Below are 21,773 nucleotides of genomic sequence, written 5' to 3' on the forward strand. Positions count from 1 at the left end.
GTGATAATACGCCAGCAATGACTTCGGACGCTCTACCTTCATGACAGATCGTCCCTCGCGCTTAGATAATTCTAATAACACGTACGTATGACCGGTTAGTAAAAGAAAGCCGTGTCCGTCAGTCGTCACTATGTAAAGCTGTTGAATCTATTCGTATTTGGAATTCCGTCTATTATATACGCTTGATTACAACAAACAATGTTTGTTTTTATTCTATAAATGGACGGCGCATCAATTAGGGTGCGACTGTTAGACCTAGAAAGGAAAGTTCCCGTCGAGATGGTGCCAACGTCGGATAAATCGATCGTACCTCGCTGAAACTTTTCGGAATAATCGTTTTGGCTGTCGGATGTGTTCTCAACAGATTTATGGAGCTATTGTAGTTAGAAGCGCTGATTCGGTCCATTCAGTCATGGACTTCGAAAATATGCAAATTGAACACTATTTTGTTTATAATTTTTGTGCTCGGGGTGATGTTGTCGGAGCAAAGATGCTTGTTTATAAAGCTGCAGACGAACGTACAGTAAGTTGCCGGATCTGGATTTCAGAGCTCAAGGCTTCAACTTGCGAACAGGACTTGCTTGAAGGAAGCGAACAATGACAAAATCTAGTCGAAGCAACAGCTTTCTAAACACGTAGGAACGGCCTAGATAGCTATCGTCGATCGTTTGCGTACGGTAGGAAATACTGAAACGGAAAAAAAGTGGGCGAACTTTTATGAAAAGTGAACTCAGCAGAAAGAACATTGCTAATCGTCTAAGAATATGCTTTCTATTACTTGCGTGACAGTAAAGGAAATCGTTTCTCTGCTGGATCGTGGGGGCTGGTGTATGCTGGATCAAAATATAGATCCTTTGCGCAATTTTTAAGCGCAATTGCTAAATTCTTAAGCGCAGACCGAACTGCCACGAAATCCTTAAGTTTGACTCCACAAACAAATATTCATGGTCGAAGCTAGACTTCTGTATATGGCAGGATGAGAAGGGAGTATTATACTATGGACTACTTAAACTCCAGGGAAGAGACCATTGCGAAAATCAATTTAATCTTCTATCTAGGCCACGAAATTGACGGAGAAGGGCCTCGGATAGGAAAAGGGCGATAGAAGGTGATATCGCTCGACAGCAGCGCTACACGGCGAAATGCTTCTACACCCTACAGAGCGCTAACGGGTCTTCCCTAGGAAACTTTGCCCAAACCAACATACAGTCCGGGCATCGCCCCATCTGATTATCGCTTCTTTCAGTTAATGCCACATAGCCAGAGTAGCGTCAGAACATGAGAACAGAAGCTGAAATCCACAAGTGGGTTGACGAATGAATCGTTTCCACGGCCGAAATTTGGTTGGCAGAACGCGTCACCTGCGAAACAGATATGAGCAGATCGTAGAAAGCACAAAGCTACAATGACTTAAACTGACTAAAAATAATGGGAACGTTCTTTTCAATTTGATCTTGTATCTGAAACGATATCGAACAGATCAAACGTCCTACAGGGCGAATATATGCTGCTACACGCATCTATCGTGCTAAAACAAACAAGCGAAGTTCTAATGTGAGAACGATTGTTAGACTACATACTATTGACCAAAAGCTCATTTGAGCCCATCTCCAGCTGCGTACCGTGTAGCGGCAAATATAGTTGGACTACATAATATCCCGCTTGTGAAGATGGTATCGTTAGATAGCTTTTTGGCACATTTTGTGATCATTCATAGGTAATCCTTACGTATGATACGTTTGACTGCTACCAGCAAAAATGAATGAGCGACATTCAATTGATCATTTATAGGCGACAGTTTACTTTTACAGCAGTTACAATTAATCCTATCCTGCCCGTCCACTGCACTGCTATGTAGAGCCCATTTATTAAGATGCGCTAATAATGCTATCTGAAAACTAGCGGAACTGGTCGCCATTGCAGCTGACAACTCGAAATTGCCAGCGTAATAGCCCCATCTGTATCACCTATCACTGCTGCCGATCTACCGGTGTTAGGAACGAAAACCACGATCAAATGAAGTGTACAATCCATCGTTTGTACCAGCCGTCTCCTCCGTTCATCTGTATAATCTGAGCGTCTTCCAGCGATGGATGCCTGCACTGTGAAGGGGACGATAACCCCCTTCTGCATGGCTATGTGGTTGGCGTGCTATGTATGTGCGTGCGCTGCCTGGCCCGTGTCTATAGGCTGTCAGCGCATAAAGCCGAAGCCCCGGCGTCACTGGTTCAGTCATTTCCATTTTAGGCTCATGTACTGGTAGCCCGTTTGTAGAAGGGAAATGGCCGATTCGAGAAGAAGCTCTCTCCTGACCTCTATTTTCGCTCGCCTACTACCACGACGCCCGAAACAGAAATCGTAGTACTCGTAATAGAAGCCCGCTCTGAGATGTTTTACGACGACATCACTGCATTTGTTAGGACTCTGGTAAGCACGAAAAGTCAACTAGATATGATGTATGCGGCCGAGAAACGAGAAAAAAAATCGACGTTTTCTGTTGACTAGTAGGAATATATGGATTATGCCCATCTCATAGAAACAGCGATAACAAGACTGGAATTATCGATAAACCACAACATAACGACAACTAAGAAAGGCGGTATTACTAAGTCCACGTGACCCCGCGACCCTTTTAGCCCAGCCAGACATGTTTGCTTTGACTACGTGGCATTACGACTGAAAACGCCAGCGATCCTCGAACGTGATTTTATTACAGGGTATTGTCACACCGAATAGAACCGATGGGTTCCTTCTGCAGAGACAAAGTTTACGTGTTCCTATGATTTGGCACCTGGGTTGTGTGTGCATTTGTTTGCCGCAAATACATAGGAAGCTAACAAATCTGTACGCGATACATACGACGGAAAAGTACGCGATACAAATTTAACCGATACACGAGCTTTGCGTTGTTACTAGCTGTTTTCAAACTTTCCACTTGGGGAGTTTACACATTTACTACTCGTAAATCATTTTTTTTTTATCAGAAAATCACTAGTAATAAGTAGATAGGGAGGGTCAGTTGTTCTTCAGGAATCATAATAAGACAGTAGTTTTTGCAGTTTATAACTATTTTGCTCAGTATTGAATATTTGATTTTTTATATTGTAGTCGCTCGCAGCTTTTGAGCGGGCATGCTTAGAAAGGTATTTTGAAGGTAGCAGTTCCGCTGTTGGGTACAAACAAACACATCCGAACCCTTAATCGAAAACCGCCCTACTTTATAGGCACAAATATGATCAAACTATATTGCTAAAAAATTAAAACATCCGCTGTTTTAATTAGTTCAAGCCAGTCGTAACTGGAATGGTCAACAATGTTTACTCGGTCTTACACATTTGTATTTACGAGTTAGCAGAATATACCCGAGCGCATCCCTTCCCACAATTAGGGAAGGCTGAAAAACAAACACCTCAAAGGCCGGCAAACGTAGATTAGATAACGCCGGATTTTATCATGTAGCGCCTGATTTCCCTCAACAAAACGGTGGGTGGTAATACCCGACTACTGGTGATCGTCTACGTCGACGAATCACTCGCAAATATTTGTCCAGAAAGCAAAGGATGTCCATTTACTACTCATCGTTAGGTTCATATGGATGAGAAAATTCTAGCAACGTCAATGTCGGTTAAGGCTAAAAATTACATGATTTCTCTGATATTTATATACTTTCTGGTAATAGCTGGGCATTAGTATGGCACAAATGCTATTTATTCAAGCAACACTTCATCTGTGTGTAGCGACAGAAGCGCCTAGCGTAGTCAGTACAGGCGTAGCAACGTATATATACGTACACGTATATACGAGAAGTCTATAATTTGTACATTTGCTATTAAATGTTTCGTAAATCAATATAATCTGTTGTATAAGCTGTATAAAGCTGTCGGTATCTGATTCAGTAGCTTTTTCCTAAGACCACAATCGGAAATGTATTTTAAGAGTGATTTTAACAAAGTGCATTGGAAGAAACACATGTGTTCGCGTATAAGAAGATCCTGTATCAATCGGCGTCGTCGTACGTGGACTCTAATTTACATAGTATAATAGGCACTTAATTGTAGCGCAATATACGTTCCTGCTTTAGCTTCACTGGAAGAACCGTTTCAAAGATGGCAGGTTGATCGACAACCATGTCCCAACATTCCTAATTAAAATAAATATACACTATACTGACCAGTTTTGGTAAGTCAAATAAATTTTATTAATAATATGTTTATTAAGCTATCGTTACGACTGTTTTTTTGATGCCGTTTTTTTTTCAAAATAATGAATTTAAATGTTCTGCTTAATTCAGTTTTTTTTTTTTACTTTCATGCAAAATCAGTTTAAAAATTACTTCATAGAGAAATTGTATATCACTAAAGCTCATTCTGTGTAATATTCGCATATAACGCGATATTAAATAGCAATTTTGTCATTAATAATGCTATGATGTATTTATGAGACATTTTTATCCAGTTATAAGCTTATAAGCCGATTTTTACCAGCGTCACTCTGTTTCATTAAACTTACAGCTAAAATTCTTCAATTCTTCAAGAATTCAAGCTTTCAATCCCAGTAATCATTCAGTGGTGAGATCAGTAGAAATTTTGATATCATCATCGACTTATAAATGGAACATTATTATATTTCGAATAGCTGTGTGTTATTTTCGGGTATCGTCGTTTGAAAGGAAACGTTTACCGAAAGTTTACGCGAAGGCTATACGAGCCACCCCGGCCCTAAGCAAGGAAAACGTTGAATTTAGCTTTTAATGTTATCAGAATTTCAAAATTTTCGAAAACCGCGCGGGTCAATTAGAACGGTTCGTGTCACGCTATTTTTTCATTGTGTAAATTGTTATGTCGACTTTTGCATCGTATTGACCCATCGAAAAACACGATAACCAGCGCATTTTCTTTTACCGAGTTTTCGTTTATCGCAAGGTATATCTTCAATGGCAAACTGAAAGCAAATTATGTTATTCAAAGGTCATTGCATTACCGCTTTAGGGCGTGCTATTACATTACCGTTTTGTGGGCTAGACGAGTCAGGGTCAAGTCGGGTTATATGGACAACTGGATATCGAGCTTATACGGAACCCGATGTTGTTTACAGAGAAATGTAAAGAACTTAGCAGCCTCAGAGGGCAACCTAGCTTAGTGGGAACGTGTGTATATGGTGAACTAAATTAAGACATTGCATCTGCCAGCGTGTTGCCAAATGACGTTGTTTTTAAAAGAAATTTCGATGATTTTGTTAGCACAACGCATCGATCCTGTCAAAGCTGTCGAAATATAGATCACGTTGAGTAAAATCAATATCATAGATCCATTCTTAACTGTTTATTCCAGAATCATACATAAAAATGATACAGGCTTATACAGGGTTCACACTAGGCTGCAGAACTGCATTTGAGCCCATAGTAGACGACCTTTAACCTACCTAATTTGGCGCCACGCGATTACAGTCGTCTCTTTTAGCCATAATCGTAGGTTTTTTTTCTTTTTTGCTTTGCTGGATGATTGACTCTTTCGTACGAAATCGCTAATGTACGTTATGACCTTATGCCCTGGGGCTATGTGAGCCAACGGCAAGGGCATTTTCAATGGATACTTTTTTTAAAGATGGATGAAGTGCAACGAAGCCTATCTGGAAATGACCCATTTAAGCTACATCATAGGAGAGTCCTCGACGAATATGCTCCCTCTCCCGTGTCACCGTTGATTTTTAGTGATAGCGTTGAGCAAATTTTGACCCATACAGCCCCTCTCTAAATATGTTATTGCGCTCTCTCTTATGAACATATACAAACTTACGTACATCACGACACAGGAAGTACGTCTATTGTAACATATTTGCGCAGAGTAGCTTCAGTCATCCCAAGAAAACAGCTCCGCCTAACGCTAGTGGATTAGGTTTATTTTATGTGATTAACGTACATACTCAACAACTGTCACGAAAACGACTGGGTATTGCCGCTACCCCCGTTCTCTCGTGTAAGTACCCGCCATCGCTTCCCACTTAAAAGACGGCTGATGACGACCTAGTCGCGTGGCGGGAAAGTAGCGAATGGTGGCAAAGGCTGATGGCCCCATTTCATTAAAGCGTGGTGATAAGAATCTTAGGGACGTGGGAAAGCTGAGGCCGAGTGAGGGCCTACAAACATGAGATTAGGAGCTAAACGTCATTGTGCAACTGTGAATCAAACGAGACGAAACGTAACGCACAAGCTCGGTCGGACAGAAGAAAGGTTCATATGGCTATCGTAAATGGCCTTGAAGGCACTTGGGGAGCGAAGACAGGGTAACGTTCGTAGGAAAATCAAACTGATGCCAGTCTGAGCTGTTCTTTTTTTTGTTAGTACTAGGCGCGTATCACATTAGGCCTAATGCCCTAACGCTAATGGCTATTGCAGGATTTCCCTTTTAAACAGAATCAAAGCAAACACGAATTTGTACGACACTTTTTAGTAATAAGTCCGCCACTGCAGTAGCATAATGTTGCTAGACGAAGATACGGCAAGGAGATAACTCGTATGATAATGGCGGCTTTGTGAAGCGTTCTCGGGATAGTTTTGGTAAGTTGCTTCGCTAACGGCCAATGCACGAGACGTAGTCGGTTCGTAGGGTCAATAAATTTATTATAAACGGTGACATAGGTATACTGCTACGATTTTATGGCTAAGACTGAATATGTCATTATGAATATGCTAAAAGCCACATAACTACAATAAATGTGTACATGTTATGTCTCCATTGAAAATTGTTCAGGGGCATAGTGCATGACTTTGTAGGTATGAATTGGAACGGGGGTGTTTAAACTATTTATGGGCAGCGCTCTGTCTACCCTTACTGCACTGAGTAAACGTTAAATAGAAACCAACCAAAAACCTATTGGAGTTATTTTTTCCATCATAAGCCTTTGTGGGATGTGTTTATGATCTTCAGACCGCGAACGAATCCAGAGGTCATAGGCACACCCTGAATCCACCACCAGCTATAGGCGGACATTGAAAAATAGCAGAATCGAAAGCTGCTCTAGCCTAACTGGCGGTTATCCTTATTTAAACAAAACTATCTCCGTTTAGCGCGGATGATGCGTAACAACTGTTTAGTACCTTTATCTTATTTTAGTGACAAGTCAGTGGCATTATCAGACGCTAAGGTGATTAGCGACTGCGTTGATCTGGTTAGAATATGAGTAAGATTATAAATAGAGTCGTATTATATAATCTCGCTACGTCGCGCAATCATTTTGTAGATGTAAAACCATTGTAAGATTGTAAAACCATTGTAATATAGGGTACACAAGAAGCATATCACGCCGGCCTTAATTGGTCCAAACTTACGAAATTGAGTTGTGCGGCCTTCAAAGGTGCAACAGTTGAACGGGCTTTTGTGATGCATCACCGCTCGTAAAAATAACGCGCATACTTCAGTGACATACGTGCGTTAGATTGCAGGGAGAGAATATAAGGCGAATTGTCGTATTTAACTTGATAAATAGACGTCTTCAGCAGTAATAGGCCGCAGCTTTCTATTCGCGTTCATACTGGTTGATCGTGTCTGCAGCGAGTATTTAAAGCGTTATCTGACAAACGATGTCCTGAAACATATTAGCTGGTTAGCTTAGGACAGTGTCTACAATGGTGACACAACAGATAAGTTGTTAGTAGTACGCTTCAGCGTATTCAGCGGTGTCAGTAAAGTGAACGCTTGTCCTGTTGGGCGGCCTTAGACAAATTTCACTGGTGTGTGTGTGTGTGTGTGTTAACAGCGGGTCGAACTCAGCGATGAAGTATTGCCGTGATGAGTTGCTTGCCTCGGGTGCTCCGATCGCGGCTAAGGGCGCCAATTGGAACGACACTTACCGTCGCTTGGCTAGACATGGGTCACCAGAACGAACGAAGAGATTTTTCGCGCCATAGCTTAAATAAGGCCCCAGCCTCACGCACGCACGCACGCACGTAACTCTTCGTTACTGTCATCGACAGAAAGTATAAAGCAGGCTAGAGACGACTTATGCTGTCGACTTCCAATTCTCATTTCGTCCACATGGAGTTGCCGCTGCATCCTGCCGTTCAGTTTTTTGTTGGCAGCTAACCAAAGTTTAGCGCTGTTCAGTTCAATTGGTCGCATGAGGTTGAAGCCATTGTTTACGATACGGTTTTTTCGAAACGTTCTATAGCACAGACAGGAAACGCGTTTACGATGGGCGCGACTGTGATCTGACATTCAGATGCGACTAGTTTCGTGCTAAGTCGACCGAAGTTAGATGCATGTTTCTTGATAGAGCGGAGCTTGACGGGTGTTTTGTAGTGACTATATTGGACAACTTGCCATCGTAGACGTAGCGCGCAAGTTTAAGACCATGCCGAAGTGCCACACAAACGGAAATCGATGACTTTCACCACATATCAGTCAGCCGGATACGTTCTCATGGCACTGATCGATTCCAATAAGCAACACTGAGACGTCCGATACAGGGCATATCCAAGAGCACTCGCACCAAAATACGCTTATCACCATTGGCTCCATATTGACCGCGACTGCTATGAACCTACATTCGGGCAGTGAACCAATGGGACTGGGTGCTATCGTTTGCGAAGCTGAGCAATAGTAGACTGGGTTAGGTTAGGTTAGCTCGCGGATATGCATCGCTGTGTGGAACTCGTGACTTGTGTGGGTCTGGCACGCGTGTAGCGGCATATGTTGTTGTACGTTTTTCAAGTCCTATCCCACTTAGATGAAAAAAATGATTAGCCTAGTTAGCTGTCGAAGGGTAATGGTGACTGCAGCGACCAACGTTGAGGCTTCTAATAAAAACGCAATGAACTTGGCGGAAATGAATACTGCCTGGCATTTTTTTTTTTGACCATCTATGTATTATGCCAGTAGCATATGCGTCTTTTACATAAGAAGCTCGCATATCTGCCCACTGACACAAACAAGGTGAGCATTCGCTTGATGCGCTGTGTAAAGGCCTCACCATTGAGATCGGTTGCTGGACGGCCACTAACTTGATTGCCGCTAGGATGTGTGCCTGTGATGTATCTAGCGCAACCCAGATTTCCCTTAACTTCGGGAATGATGGTGCTAAAAGCACTCAAAGAGATAGCAGGCTCGCTTATTCGGGACTATCAATGCATGGAAACATCGAAGACTGCAGGTAATTCACCAGTTGTCCTAAAGTCCTCAGGACACTGATGTGAAGTGCACCGTTAGTGTTCACGTGACCTTCGTCGATGTGCGTCGCCCTTCCAAACAGGTACGGCCCTAGTTTTTGTGAAGGAGATCAAGTCCACCACAGCAGGTAAAATTGTTAACGCTGAACAACCGCGTTAGGCCTGTAGGCAGGTTCTCGAATGACTTCTCCGAATCTGTCACGACAGGCCATGAAGGATATATCCAGTTGTGAAATTGACTAGACCAAACTCTATAGTCCATAGCATCCCCGTTGGACGGCTCGTATCGAGTGTCGATATGATTTTCATCTGAAATAAATATATTTCGTAGCCGAATTCGATTATTTCTCGGAGTACCTAATCGGCTCCGTACAGGTGTATTGAGTTGTATGGAAGCTCCATCGTCTGATCCCGTGGTGGACTAAGGTGATTGCTTGGTTAGCTTAACCTTAACCTTAACTCAATATGAGTAGTACTAGGCCGACCAATCAAATACGGGTCCGACGGGCTCATAGATCTGTTGAATAAATCATAAAAGTACTGAATGTTGTCTAGGCAACGATTTACGGCCGCTTCGACACCAACAAATATATGAGCGTTAATGAGTTTGTACTAGAAGCTAAGCGGGCAAGCAAGAGACCGTGTTCACTGCGGTGTTCCTAGCTGCAACCGGGACGCGTGCCGCTACGTTAGAATGCAGGTAGTAGTCGCGAATAGTAACGCAGATAACTTTCAAGCACCTACGCTAGTGTGGAATGAGTAATCGAAGCCATAACAGCATCCCCACGCACATACATGAAAAATGGTAGGTTCGAACTATGCCAACCTCTTACAACTAAAACTCATACCCTTGTTCGACCTCGAACAAGCTAGAAAACTCACAACTATTTTATCAGACATCTGATACAGATCAGGAAACCAATCACACATGTAATATTCAAGTGCTCGAAATTACCTCAGAACTATCGTCTACCTTCCTAGAGCCAGCGAAACCGCCATACCGTTATGATCGCAGGTCACTTGAAAACGCTACAAAATGGTTTAGGTTATAGTCTGTTTACTACGAGGCAGGCCATCGTAAGCGTAAATAACAATGGTGCTCAAATTAGGTAAAGCTCTTACCAATCTCACTCAATCAGGTAATTTCTACGTTAGTACGCATGGTATTCAAAAGCATACAAGCGCTACCGAAATTTAGTAGTAACCTGTATTGGCTACTGAAGGTCGAATTGAGTCCTTTTTTTCATTTACTATTCGTCAATTATCGGCAACGAGTGATTGACAATTTGTCTAATCGTTTGCGTTCACGTCGTCTGTTATTGAAATGAACGCTTAAAAGTTTATTTAAAAGAAATTATTTATACAATTCTTCATTTCTAACAGTAGTAGCGCTGCAAAATTTCTAAGGGGGTTAAAGTGCGTAAGGGCTGATGTAGAGAACTGGGGAACCTAATCGGTTACAAGTTATGGCTTTATAATTGCTTCCTGTGAACGAGCTACGAGCCAATTAGTTTTTAGGAATTATTTCCTCTAATGTAATTCGATGTTTTGCTTATTTTAGCACAGACAAATTTTCATATTCAGAGCTACTTCGATATATTCGGTCCTTTAATAGGTCATTTTTGCGCGAAACTGACTAAAGCAAGGATGATTCATCCTCGGTGGTCACGTCTACTTTCGAAAGACCAGTCAGTCTTAGCACACGTCATATCCCGAAACGACGCTCAAAAGGCTACTGAGTAGTGGGCACATCAGACGGGACACAAAGCAATTGCAACGCAGTTGTTTTTTTTTTATCTATTGAAGGCTACCGGATAGGGAGGACCGCAATACTAGGGCTGTCGTAATTTTGATACCTCGACCAAAGAACCTGGCAGCGACTGTATAGGTTTTATACGCGTGTTTGTTACGGTCTGTGTTTGAGTCCAATATAATCGTACCCACTATAATGACAGTTGTTCCCTTGGCCGCGCATTATTTTTGTGGTGACTGTCGTCGTCATCATCATCATCGTAGGTAACCGGGATCGTGAATCCCTTTAAGGTACCACAAAATTTCTGCCAACTGCTGCGCTTCCTGCAAATAATTAGGCGTAGGCGATTCCATTATCGGCGAATTCGTAGACTCTACTGTACCTACCAACAGCAAACATGATCGACGAACGTTTCAAGGGTGAGTCCGTTTTCCTCTCCTGTTTGTCGCTGTGTTGTATTGTGCAGTCGCTAAACCTAGGTTTAGATGGGTGCATTCAAAAAAAAAAAAAATAAACGTTGTTACACGGTGCTTCTTCGTGTTGGATCACCTATTAACAAGAACACGTCGGGTAGCCTGCGCGCTCCAAGCGATGGCTTCACGGTGGCTGAGCTCCAATGGCGAGCGCTGAACCTGTGGCTAGCCATGCGTGCGGTCTCATCTAGCAAATGCAGCTTTAGTAACCAACGGCGCCTACTACACAGTCGGCGTTCTCGGCTAAAACCAAGCGTCCATCTCGTGAGTTGTCTGCTTTTCCTGCTAGCACTGTTTTACCTTGAGACACTTCGACGTTAAGAGTTACGTTGAAAGCAGATAGCCAATGAACAAATCTTCGCTCGAGCACATCGGCTACGAAGTTTATGAATAGGTCACCTGCCCCGATTATTTGATGATTTGTGGGTTAAGGCCGCGAAAATTGAATGTTCAGTTGTTCGAAGTTCATCTTATAAGCACTGTTCCAAGACCGCTTCCGTGAACGAAAGAGAAGAACGCAACCGAGCTATCAACGATATTTAGTAGTTTAAAGCCTCAGTCTTCAGCCAAACACATTTACAGCTATTAGTGGAACCATAGCGATGGATCGCCAAGAAATGAAGATTGACTTCATAAGTAAGGTGGGTTAAAATGACCGCTGATTATTAAATAATTGGTTTAATTTTGGCGCTTCCTTTTTCGTGCATTAAAAAAGTGAGTAAGCCCTCGGTATTCACCGTCAGTGCAGAGTCATTGTCACTTGCGTTAATTTTGATTTAAAAACGATAAAAAAAACCTTCTTGTATATTATATCCCATCAGTCATGTTGAACCGACAGCCGCAATCATACTGTCCACATAATAAGACTCGATATAAAACAAGCTACTTAGAAAAAAATTCCCCGAATATACAAATGATTCAGTATTAGGCAATTGAACGGTATCTTATTTGCGGTGGCGACAGTTCAAACCAAATAGACTGTTCTGTAGAATCATCTATACAACTTTTTTCATAACGGGCGCGTGATGGGTCAAATTTTGAAGCGCGAATCTCCTAGGACTCTGGAGGAGAAATATAAAGCAATCTAATAGTTGGGGCTACACTTCGTCTGAGAAAAAAAACGGGCACAAAGAAATTCAGGCTCGATGTAGCAGGCAGTACCGTGCTATGACTACTAGCATAATCATAGGCCAAAGGAAGAGAACAGGCTTGCTGTAGCCTCAATAGCTCGTGAGACCTTTATGACTTGCCTCTGTACATGTATTGCGCAATAAAAGAAACAAAAAATACAGCATACTCGACTACAATAAAAACTAAGAGAATGTTTACTATTAAGCCGAAAGGATTGGGGAAAGTGTTGGATGGAATACATGTGGACATCAATGTATGGTGTTTGTTAGGGATGGGTGAAGTGATTTAGGTTTGAAGTATGGCATGAATACACTTAGTCTCGTCGTGGAATCCATTCGATGAAGCAATGCTTAGCAGCAGTACCGAACAAAAGTTATGAAATATTTATTTAAGTATTGGCGCACCAATAAGCACCGACACAAATATAGACGCTCGCTGGGAGAACACTGCCATCTGAAGCCGATTATTTACGTGTCCTCTGTTTAGCCAAAGAATGTCTTCTGAAGTGCGTTTAATGTCTGGAGCCGTTTTTGATTACATATCGCATGTTGAGTTTATAAATCTAACTAACTTTGGACGTACGTTCTGGCCCGAAAAACAAGCATTAGCAACACTCAGGTACCAGAATCGAGCTTCGATCTTTGTTGATTTGGGTCGGTTCTGGGATGGTTTGTATAAACGCCAATAAACACACTTTGGGTAAGATATGGCACTTGCGTTCTTTAACTTGCACTTATAAAATAAATTGTACTTATAACAGCGGTTGGTTACAAAGATCGATCGGTATCTCTGCCATAAGCGACAAAGTTGCTATAAAACAGCTCAGAAATCGGGTGTCTTAAAACAATACATTTTAGAGGGTTTGACTTCGCAGCTTCCCTATGGTACATCGGAAATAAAACAAAGCCCACCTGCATCTCTCACCCGGAGCCATCGCAGACAACCGATGTTTCAATTCGATTCTACCTGAGCATTTCTACCTGCCTTCCTGCCTCCGTATACTGCCAATATTGGCCCATTGACTTATTTAAAACCATACCTGTGTCACATGTTTTTGCAAAATGTTTATCACTTAAACCATGGCAGTGTGAGCTAGTTAATATAGTTCACGAAGCTATGGTTATTACTAAATAATAATTGATGCGTCAATGGAAGCGAGATGGATATCAGCTGAGAAAGTTAAATGAGATATTACGACTCTTTCCATTGGGTTTGTTGCAGATTGTTAGCGAGATAGTGGAGAATCACGAATACCAAATGGCACGAGCTGAAATAGATAAGAAGGACGAGGAGGAAACAGAATCATCCGATGACGACGAAACTGACGACGAAGACGACGGTAAGAGACAGAATCCATAGCATAGAAAGGTAGCACAAGACCTTCTTGTCTTTAACAACCAGTAATATGACAGTTACGGCAACGTCCGCTTTATATTTCGAACGGATGAAAGCAGGCACAAAAGCAAAAATAGAAAAACTGACGTTGATACGAAAATTCAGTGTAAAAATGACAATATATGGTCAGCGGATATTTGTTTAGCGATGCTGGCCTATTTTTTGACCTTGCAGAAGGCGAAGAGAGTGAACCCGGACCAGATGGCCCGGTTAAGAAACGTCGTAAGAAACGAAAGAAGAAAGATGAAAACGAAGACGAACCTGAGGAGGATCCATTCGCCAACTTGTCCCCTGAAGAACGCGAAAAGAAGGAAAAAGAACTGGCCAAAATGTCGCAGAAAGGTCGGTGTCTTTTTTATCGGCAGCTTTGCAAGGTGTCGTTTATGTAGATTCTAGTACGTCACTTTGAGAATAGAGATAACAACATACGAAGAGTTACCACTCTGTTCGTTCCTAAGGTAAAGCGAACTTCATAAATTCGGAGATTAGTATTCCTCAAGCAATTCAATAAATCAGATCCTCTAATCGCATAGAAAACGTGTGTATTCGATGTTTTCCTTTGATATTTTTTTGTGTTGTTTCGTGCCTTGTTTTTGGCTCTCGAGATTACGCAAGGCTACGTTAGCGATTCATGGTGGTTCAGGCCTAAATGTGATCATTACTAGCGTTCGTACGAATATCTTTTTCTGGGCACATGAGGGTGTTCTTCATGCATCATAGATTCAAATTTGTAAATAAAGCGATCTCGTGGAAGAAATGCATGGGTCTTTAAAATGGGTGTCTGCAGTAACTAGTAGGCAGTTACAATAGCAGACCAAACCACCGTTGCGCGCATCTTCGTACCGAAGTCGAGTTAGGTTCATCGAATACCACGATACTTTACACGATTATGTACCAACTATTACGTAAACTGTCCATATTGCTTTTATAGGTAGTAGTTGACTAAGAATTAAAGTTTTCCAACGAAAATAATAATTATTATTATTTAGACAATAATAATTACTGCGCGGAATTTCGGTTCACTATCTGCAAACAAATACATATATCCGAGACCGTATGTAATAAAGGGACAAAAAATGGGGCTTCATCATTAATCGAAGATCTGCGATAGAGAGTTGAAGAAGCCTGAGAATATGAAAATCAGCAATAACACCATCATCTATCCATTTGTGTCGTCATTCGATACTTGGAAAGAGAAACCGATGTAAGAAGAACGCACAAGGGTCAACCTTCAGGATACAAGTATATTAGAGCAGTCATCAAGAAGGCTGGTCCTGCAGTAACAGGACGAAGAAACCGATACAGCTTAAATGCCTCCTCACCTTCGTTCCCCTGATCTGGAGAAAAAAAGGAACACATGCACGACGTAGGATTATCCTATTATTGGACAATAAATATAAACTACTGTACGTGGTAGGAACGACACAGAGAGAATCTATTACCCTGGTTTTAAGTCACAACAAACGACGCGGTCCGAAAACAAGATTTACGGTAAATCCGTGTAAATTCCCACCCATTCTGGGTTGGAAAATAAATAACGATATAGTATGGATGCTAGCTGTCGTAAGTTGTCGCCTAATTATATTTTTGAATGTTTATTGAAAACAATGTTATAGCAAATGTTATAATGAAGGATGCCTGAATGGTGCTTTGTACTATATGCTTTATTTATTTCTGTTGTACCCCCCCCCCCCCCCAAATATATCATAAAAGTTGTAAGAACTAGCAGTCCTCCCTATATTTTATCACTGAATGCTTACACGCATGAGAGGTCGACCACTTTGCTTAAGTTGTTATACCTTTTCTCACTGAGAGATATGCTTAACAAAATTCTATAAATAAAAAAAAAAAGATAAGTGTTTATCATTGGCAAAAATCTCTATTCTTGCACGACTTTTTTTAAGGTGAGCATGACAGACACAGATCGTTACATGCCATATTCTCTAATCATTGGTAACATTAACTTGCGGCTTGTCGAGCACCTGTCGCCCAGCTTTTTTCACAGTATCGCCACGAAGACGCACGTGTACCCTTTGAAATTTGGGACCATCCAATTTGAGACATCGTCACTTGCGCTTCTGTCAAATAAGTTGTATTTAATAGATAATCAAAAATGCTAAGTGTTTGTTGAAAGTATCTTGAAGCTATGGCGGCAAAGCCAATTAGAGTAGTAGAAATAAAATAAAAAAAATCAATAGAACATTTGCATTCGCAAAAGGTGCCACTGCTTAACACTGCATAACCTGTTGGTTCAGAAAATCTGAGAATAAAACTTTGAAGTTGAAAAGGGGTCTCGCGGAGGATCCCTTCGAAGGTCAATTAAGAAAAATTGAGAGCTGTGGTGGAAGTTGACCCACCTCAAAGTGCACAGATGTTAGCGTTTAGTTTTAGGTGTACGCAAGTATAGCATGCTTATCGATTTCGATCAAATTGAGAAAGTCTTAAGTTAGACAAATGGGTTCTCCATACTTTGAGCGATGGTCAAAAACACAGACGCAAGGACGTCTGCTTCTCTTTGCGCTCTCGTTGCAGAAAAGAGCGACCTTTTCTTACATCGAATTGTGTTGCGCGAAAAAAAAACTGAGCCTCTATAATAGCCGCGGATGCATACGATACGATGGTAATTCAGAACGGTTATAGACTTTTTTTTTTTATCCACTAACCGAAGTCGGCCAGATGTCTACCAAAACACGGATCTGTGTCTTCAGTCATCCAGATTGTATTCGATACACACTAATTAATGTTCCATTTTAACTGTAGACAAAGTATTTCTTGCAGAAGCAATAGTTAAAGGGCTCGTAAAACAAGTTGCGTAGTAAATATTAATTACTTTCATATGTCGTAGTAGATAGGTATAAGCTGCATGACTTCTATTTCGGCAAAATTCACGTGGATAACCTTCGAGGTGATCAAAGGGGCTTATCATGTCAAGGAAGCACCTTCCTATCGAAGAAGGCTTCGAGAGTTTTTGGATGAACAATGGTGTGTGTCTTATAGAGCTCAGTGACTGTCTACCGTTTGACTGAAAAATATTTGCCTAGCTTGTACACCCTTTTGGCGATCTGTGTTTACTTATCATATGTTGGCTTATCTCATGTAATCGTCACGGACTTGCGTCTTTACGACACACTACAAGAAATTTCTTTAAGTAGCGTCTGAAAACAAAATATCCTTAATCCAATTAAGGTGTAAAAAATTTAGGCGCGTATGGCATTTTCAGGAACCAGATTAAAATGTCGCTGCAAAACGTCTTTTCAATGTAGTGTATATATGTGCATTTTATATAAAAATATGTTTTAGCAAATTTTCCGAATCACTGGAAACTTCTGCTTAAACAAATAAACGTAACCCATGCAAGCTTTTAAGTTCAGCTTTCTATTTCCAGTCGGTTTAGTGACTTACTACCTTTGCCCTACCTCATTTGACTGTAACATTTTACTGCGGCAAACATCAATGCAAATCTATGTAGCGTTTGCAGAAGTGCGCGCCAAACGAGGGACCTATTCTTTCTAGCTGGAGGCCCATTTACAGTACGCAACACCACACAGGATGCACACTTTCGGCCACATAACGTCATTTAGCAACCTGGTCTGGTACTATTTTTGTGATCGGTAAACATGTTCGTGCTTCATACGGATGGCAGTGGTAGATGGCGGTACAGAGCTGATTGCGTTCCGTAGGGGATTAAGCGACTGTCGCTGTATAAATCCCATTACAACAATGGTTTAGGTTAACTATGCACAGCCTCAAGCACAACTCGACCAGCGGAATGGACACTACTGTGCAAAATAGAAGAGAACATTTCGGCACATCGTGATGTACTATCATCACTTGTGTTACCGTATGTAAAGCTTCATGTTGTCAAAATTAAAGCCGCCTAGAATATACCATACCACTCGCATGATGTTTTCGGGGTACATCCTTTTCAGGATCCCTAATCGTAAATAGAACTATATAGTCAATGAAGTGACGCTTCGCGGTGCCAGCCGTTACGCTGATAGCAACGAAGTTGAAATGTAACTAAACCGTAGTGACCAGTACTATTTTTCAGTGTTTCTGTGTTTATTGTGAAAGTTTACGCGAGGAAAAAATAACACTTAATAATTGGCTTTATTTGTCTTTGTACAAATCGAATTTTTGAAGGAAGGGGAAAGACTTGCTTTAGATTTTTTATTATTACAAGTTTCGTGTTCGGTCTATCGATGAATCAATAGAAACAGAAATTCTTCAAGACAAATGCAAGTCGAAACAAAAATTTAGATGATCGACTGAAATATAAATAGAAATACTACTTTGATTTTATTCAAATTTGGATTGTCTTCACCTTTTTCTATTGTGCTAAATAAGATACAAGGTAGGATAGTGTTTATTAGGTGTATGGTCAGGACCTTGTTTTTGACTAAGTGCTAGTTACTTTGTTTACCTTCGGTTTATCTGCAGCTTACGTTGATCAGATCCAGAACATCTGGACAACTTTTGTTTTAGTTCTATAGTGGTCTTTTCTACCATACACGGAAGAGGGCATAAAAATGCATAAATTTTACCTTAAATTTATACGATCGATGGTAGATGAAATCCCCCGTTTCTCTCTTATAATTAATATCGCTCAGCTGGCTACAGCAGGTTTGGTGCGAAATCCATGTTATACCATGAGATACAAGGTTACACAACGTTTGTTGGCCTTACATATAGTTGTTGTTGAGTCGGACAAAGCGCTAACGTTTAATGTGTATAAATAGAGGTTTCTACAATTAGGGGAAGTGAGAACATGTTTTTGTAATAGATTGCTGTAATGAATGATAATTTGGTACGTACATCTATACTAAAACGTTCCTTGAACGAGGGACCTTCAGAAATACATGGTCTACGCGAGTAAGACAGACTTTGCTTTACTCTGACAGTCTATGAAATAAGGTAAATTCCCCTGCGCTCCAGCAGGGGTCTCAAATCATATCAGAAGACCGAAGCGAAAACAACAGGGAACAATGAAAAATAGTAATCCGGAAGAAAACAAAAGTAAAACAGCTTGTAAGTAGTTCTGCTTTGCTGTCGGAACAGCGAGTGACAACCGCAGAAGTGGAAGAGTGGACCGAAAAAGCAGAGGTGGTAGAGTTTAGACTAGGCGGAACATACCTCCCTTGGGGTACTTTGGGTCAACCATTGGTATCCTCCGCGACGAAAATAGCATTGCAGCAAACAGAAAAAGGGGACACAGTTTTTTTTTTTTACTTATACACTTCAAGCGGTCCTGGCTGGGTGACGTGCACCTGTTGTTTGGGTGCTTTACGTTGAAATTCTGAGCTGCTCACTTGCTGTAGTAGCGTCTGCTATACAACAATTCTCTGTACTAGTTCTCTTCGAGATATTAGATGAAATGCGATGGCTATAGGTATGAAGGCGTTTTAATGGGTATCTAGTGTTGAGACGAAACAAAGACGAACGTTGGTACTATACATGAGAGGAAAAAAATGGCACAGTTTAAAAGGCGAAGTTCTCGGTAGGAAAACAGTAAGGTGATGGATGAAAGAGATACGGCATCTGCTTGTTTCCGGGTAGAACTTTCTACACTACCCCAGCTGTTAACTTACCGTTACCTCACTGCTATCAGCCTGCCTTTTGCCGTTCCTATTAATCTTTTATCATACAAGCTGTGTGCTGCGGCAATACAGGATTTATTCTAATAAATCCTATGTTGAAAGCGGGATGATTGCATGTTCCGTAATGGCTTTGGGCACATTAATTATACGGCTGCTAAGATCCAACGCGCACATGCTTAGCTGATAGAATTTGATCAAACAGATCATATATCGGACATTAGGAAATGACCTACAATTTTTTATAAGGTTTAATGACCCCTATTGCCCCCCTACTCATCTGAGAATAGCCTTTTAACTATAGGAAACTGTAAAATTCACACCATAAGACACGAAGCAAGATTTTGCCGCATCTGCCCTAAAACATCGCTCACGGCCATACTTGTACCCTTTTATCTTGATTTCCACTTGATTACATGTACATTTAGAAGATACGTCGCATGAGTTACGAGTTATTTTCTAGCTGTAAGTTAATCTGAAATATATGCTTATAAAAACGAATATTTGGCCATACCAATATAATTTTTTTTACAAATTTCTAAAATAGATTTTGAAGAAATCATCGGCAATTAATTTACTAGCGCCGATTGGCAACGGGGCGGACGTTATTACGGCGACCCAAGCCATCATTATCACACAGTATAGCAATCAAGTACTGCTATTCTCTATTCCGACCCGTATTCTGGAATTCAGCGGACTTCACATCCGCTGATGTCGTATCGGCATTATTGCGATTAATGCTAAGCATGCTGCTGCTGCTGAAGTCGCTATACGAATGGAATTCAAACATTTTTCGATATTTAAAACAGCGGTATCCTGCGAAGGAATCGCCTTCCCTCTTCTCTTCTTGCGCACCTATTCTTCCCAGCTGATTGTATCCACAAGCCTCTCCTGCGTTGACTAGTTTTTGCTGTTGTTATTACTGTTAATATAGGTCGTGCGCGTGAGTGCGTGCGCCTTTATATATGGACATCGAACTCAGGAGTGTTGTAATGAGTAAATCCTAGGTTGCTAGGGCAGCGATATGATGCTAGCCTTTCAGTGCCGCGATCAAATAGAACGCCATGCCAGCATAAATCCCGCCTAGCGTATTGAAAATAGTACTGAATACCGAAGAGGAAAATATCTAAGAAAGCTGCAGATTAAAATCATCAATGCTAAACATATGCCAACGAAGAAACGAATTCACTATGCACCTCGTAGATACGATACCTTTATGAGCGCGTGCGCGTGCACTTATAGGTCTTACCTAATAGAGAGCCTAAATATATGAAAACTGTTTGCAATATATGAGAAGCCTATATACCTATTTGTTTCGTATACTTCTCATTGCGGTGAAAGCGCGTTAAACAGTCAATCGATGGTATTGTTGCAACCGTGGATAAGATACAACACCGATAGGTCACATGGGATTAGAAAACACCGAATGCTGTTTTTATGAAAAAACAATTATTTTTGGCCATGTATACATCAGTTGGTGAGCGGTCGAAAAATACATTTTATAGAAACAAGCTTAGTTTGTATAGTTCGAATTGACGGGACTCCTATGTTGGACGAGCCAAATATCGTCAAGTAAATATTCGCCACTATGTTGCTTATGCGGCGGTCGATAGGCATTTTAAGGCCACGCGATTGCTCCAGAAATAGATAGATGTAACTTTTATATGTATACAAACCGTGTAGTATGCAACAAAACAGTAACTAACTCTCATTACTGAAATTATAAAGAATAGATTCTAAGCCTACTGAAGGTCAACCGACCACCGATTTTACGACCATGCCGTGCCTCATGTAACGATGAACAGTATCGAAAAATGCTAGAGCATCCTGATTGCTCATCCATTTGCAAATTAAGGAACGGGTAGGACCGTTGGAAGTGCTACAAATGACAAGGAAATTTTTTACTACTATTATTGTTATCCGTTTCAGGAGCGACTTGGGCCGGGCAGACCGACCACGCGGAACTTTGCGTGAAAATAATGAACATGTCCAGACGAGGAGATTGGTTAGGAGTGGACGCACTGCTTAAGCATTGCGAGAAAGGAATGCTCCCGCCTGATCTTGCGGATGAGGTGTGTATAACTCTACATACGGAATAGTTTAATAATTACTTCAATAAATTAATAATCCTAAGTATGACACGCCAGGGACTTAATGAAACAATTCACAGCCTAGCCTCAAATCTCTTACTTACGCACACAAGTTAACAAAACGAAAATTGCCAACGTTTAACTTAACCGTTTAACAATGCGTTAAGCAATAAT

At 41.2% G+C, this 21,773-nt stretch overlaps 1 protein-coding gene across 1 annotated transcript in view; it reads left to right on the plus strand.

The window, feature by feature from the left end:
* nompC (no mechanoreceptor potential C) overlaps positions 1-21,773 on the plus strand; it is a 93,036-nt gene that overhangs the window by 7,892 nt on the left and 63,371 nt on the right. The window contains exons 2-4 of the mRNA XM_022832134.2: positions 13,742-13,859; positions 14,090-14,257; positions 21,439-21,581. Of these exons, the coding sequence (XP_022687869.2) occupies positions 13,742-13,859; positions 14,090-14,257; positions 21,439-21,581 (429 nt within the window). The remainder of the gene's footprint in view (positions 1-13,741; positions 13,860-14,089; positions 14,258-21,438; positions 21,582-21,773) is intronic.

The sequence above is a fragment of the Varroa jacobsoni genome, unplaced genomic scaffold (assembly GCF_002532875.2).
Source record: "Varroa jacobsoni isolate VJ856 unplaced genomic scaffold, vjacob_1.0 scaffold_38, whole genome shotgun sequence".
Lineage (NCBI taxonomy): Eukaryota > Metazoa > Arthropoda > Arachnida > Mesostigmata > Varroidae > Varroa > Varroa jacobsoni.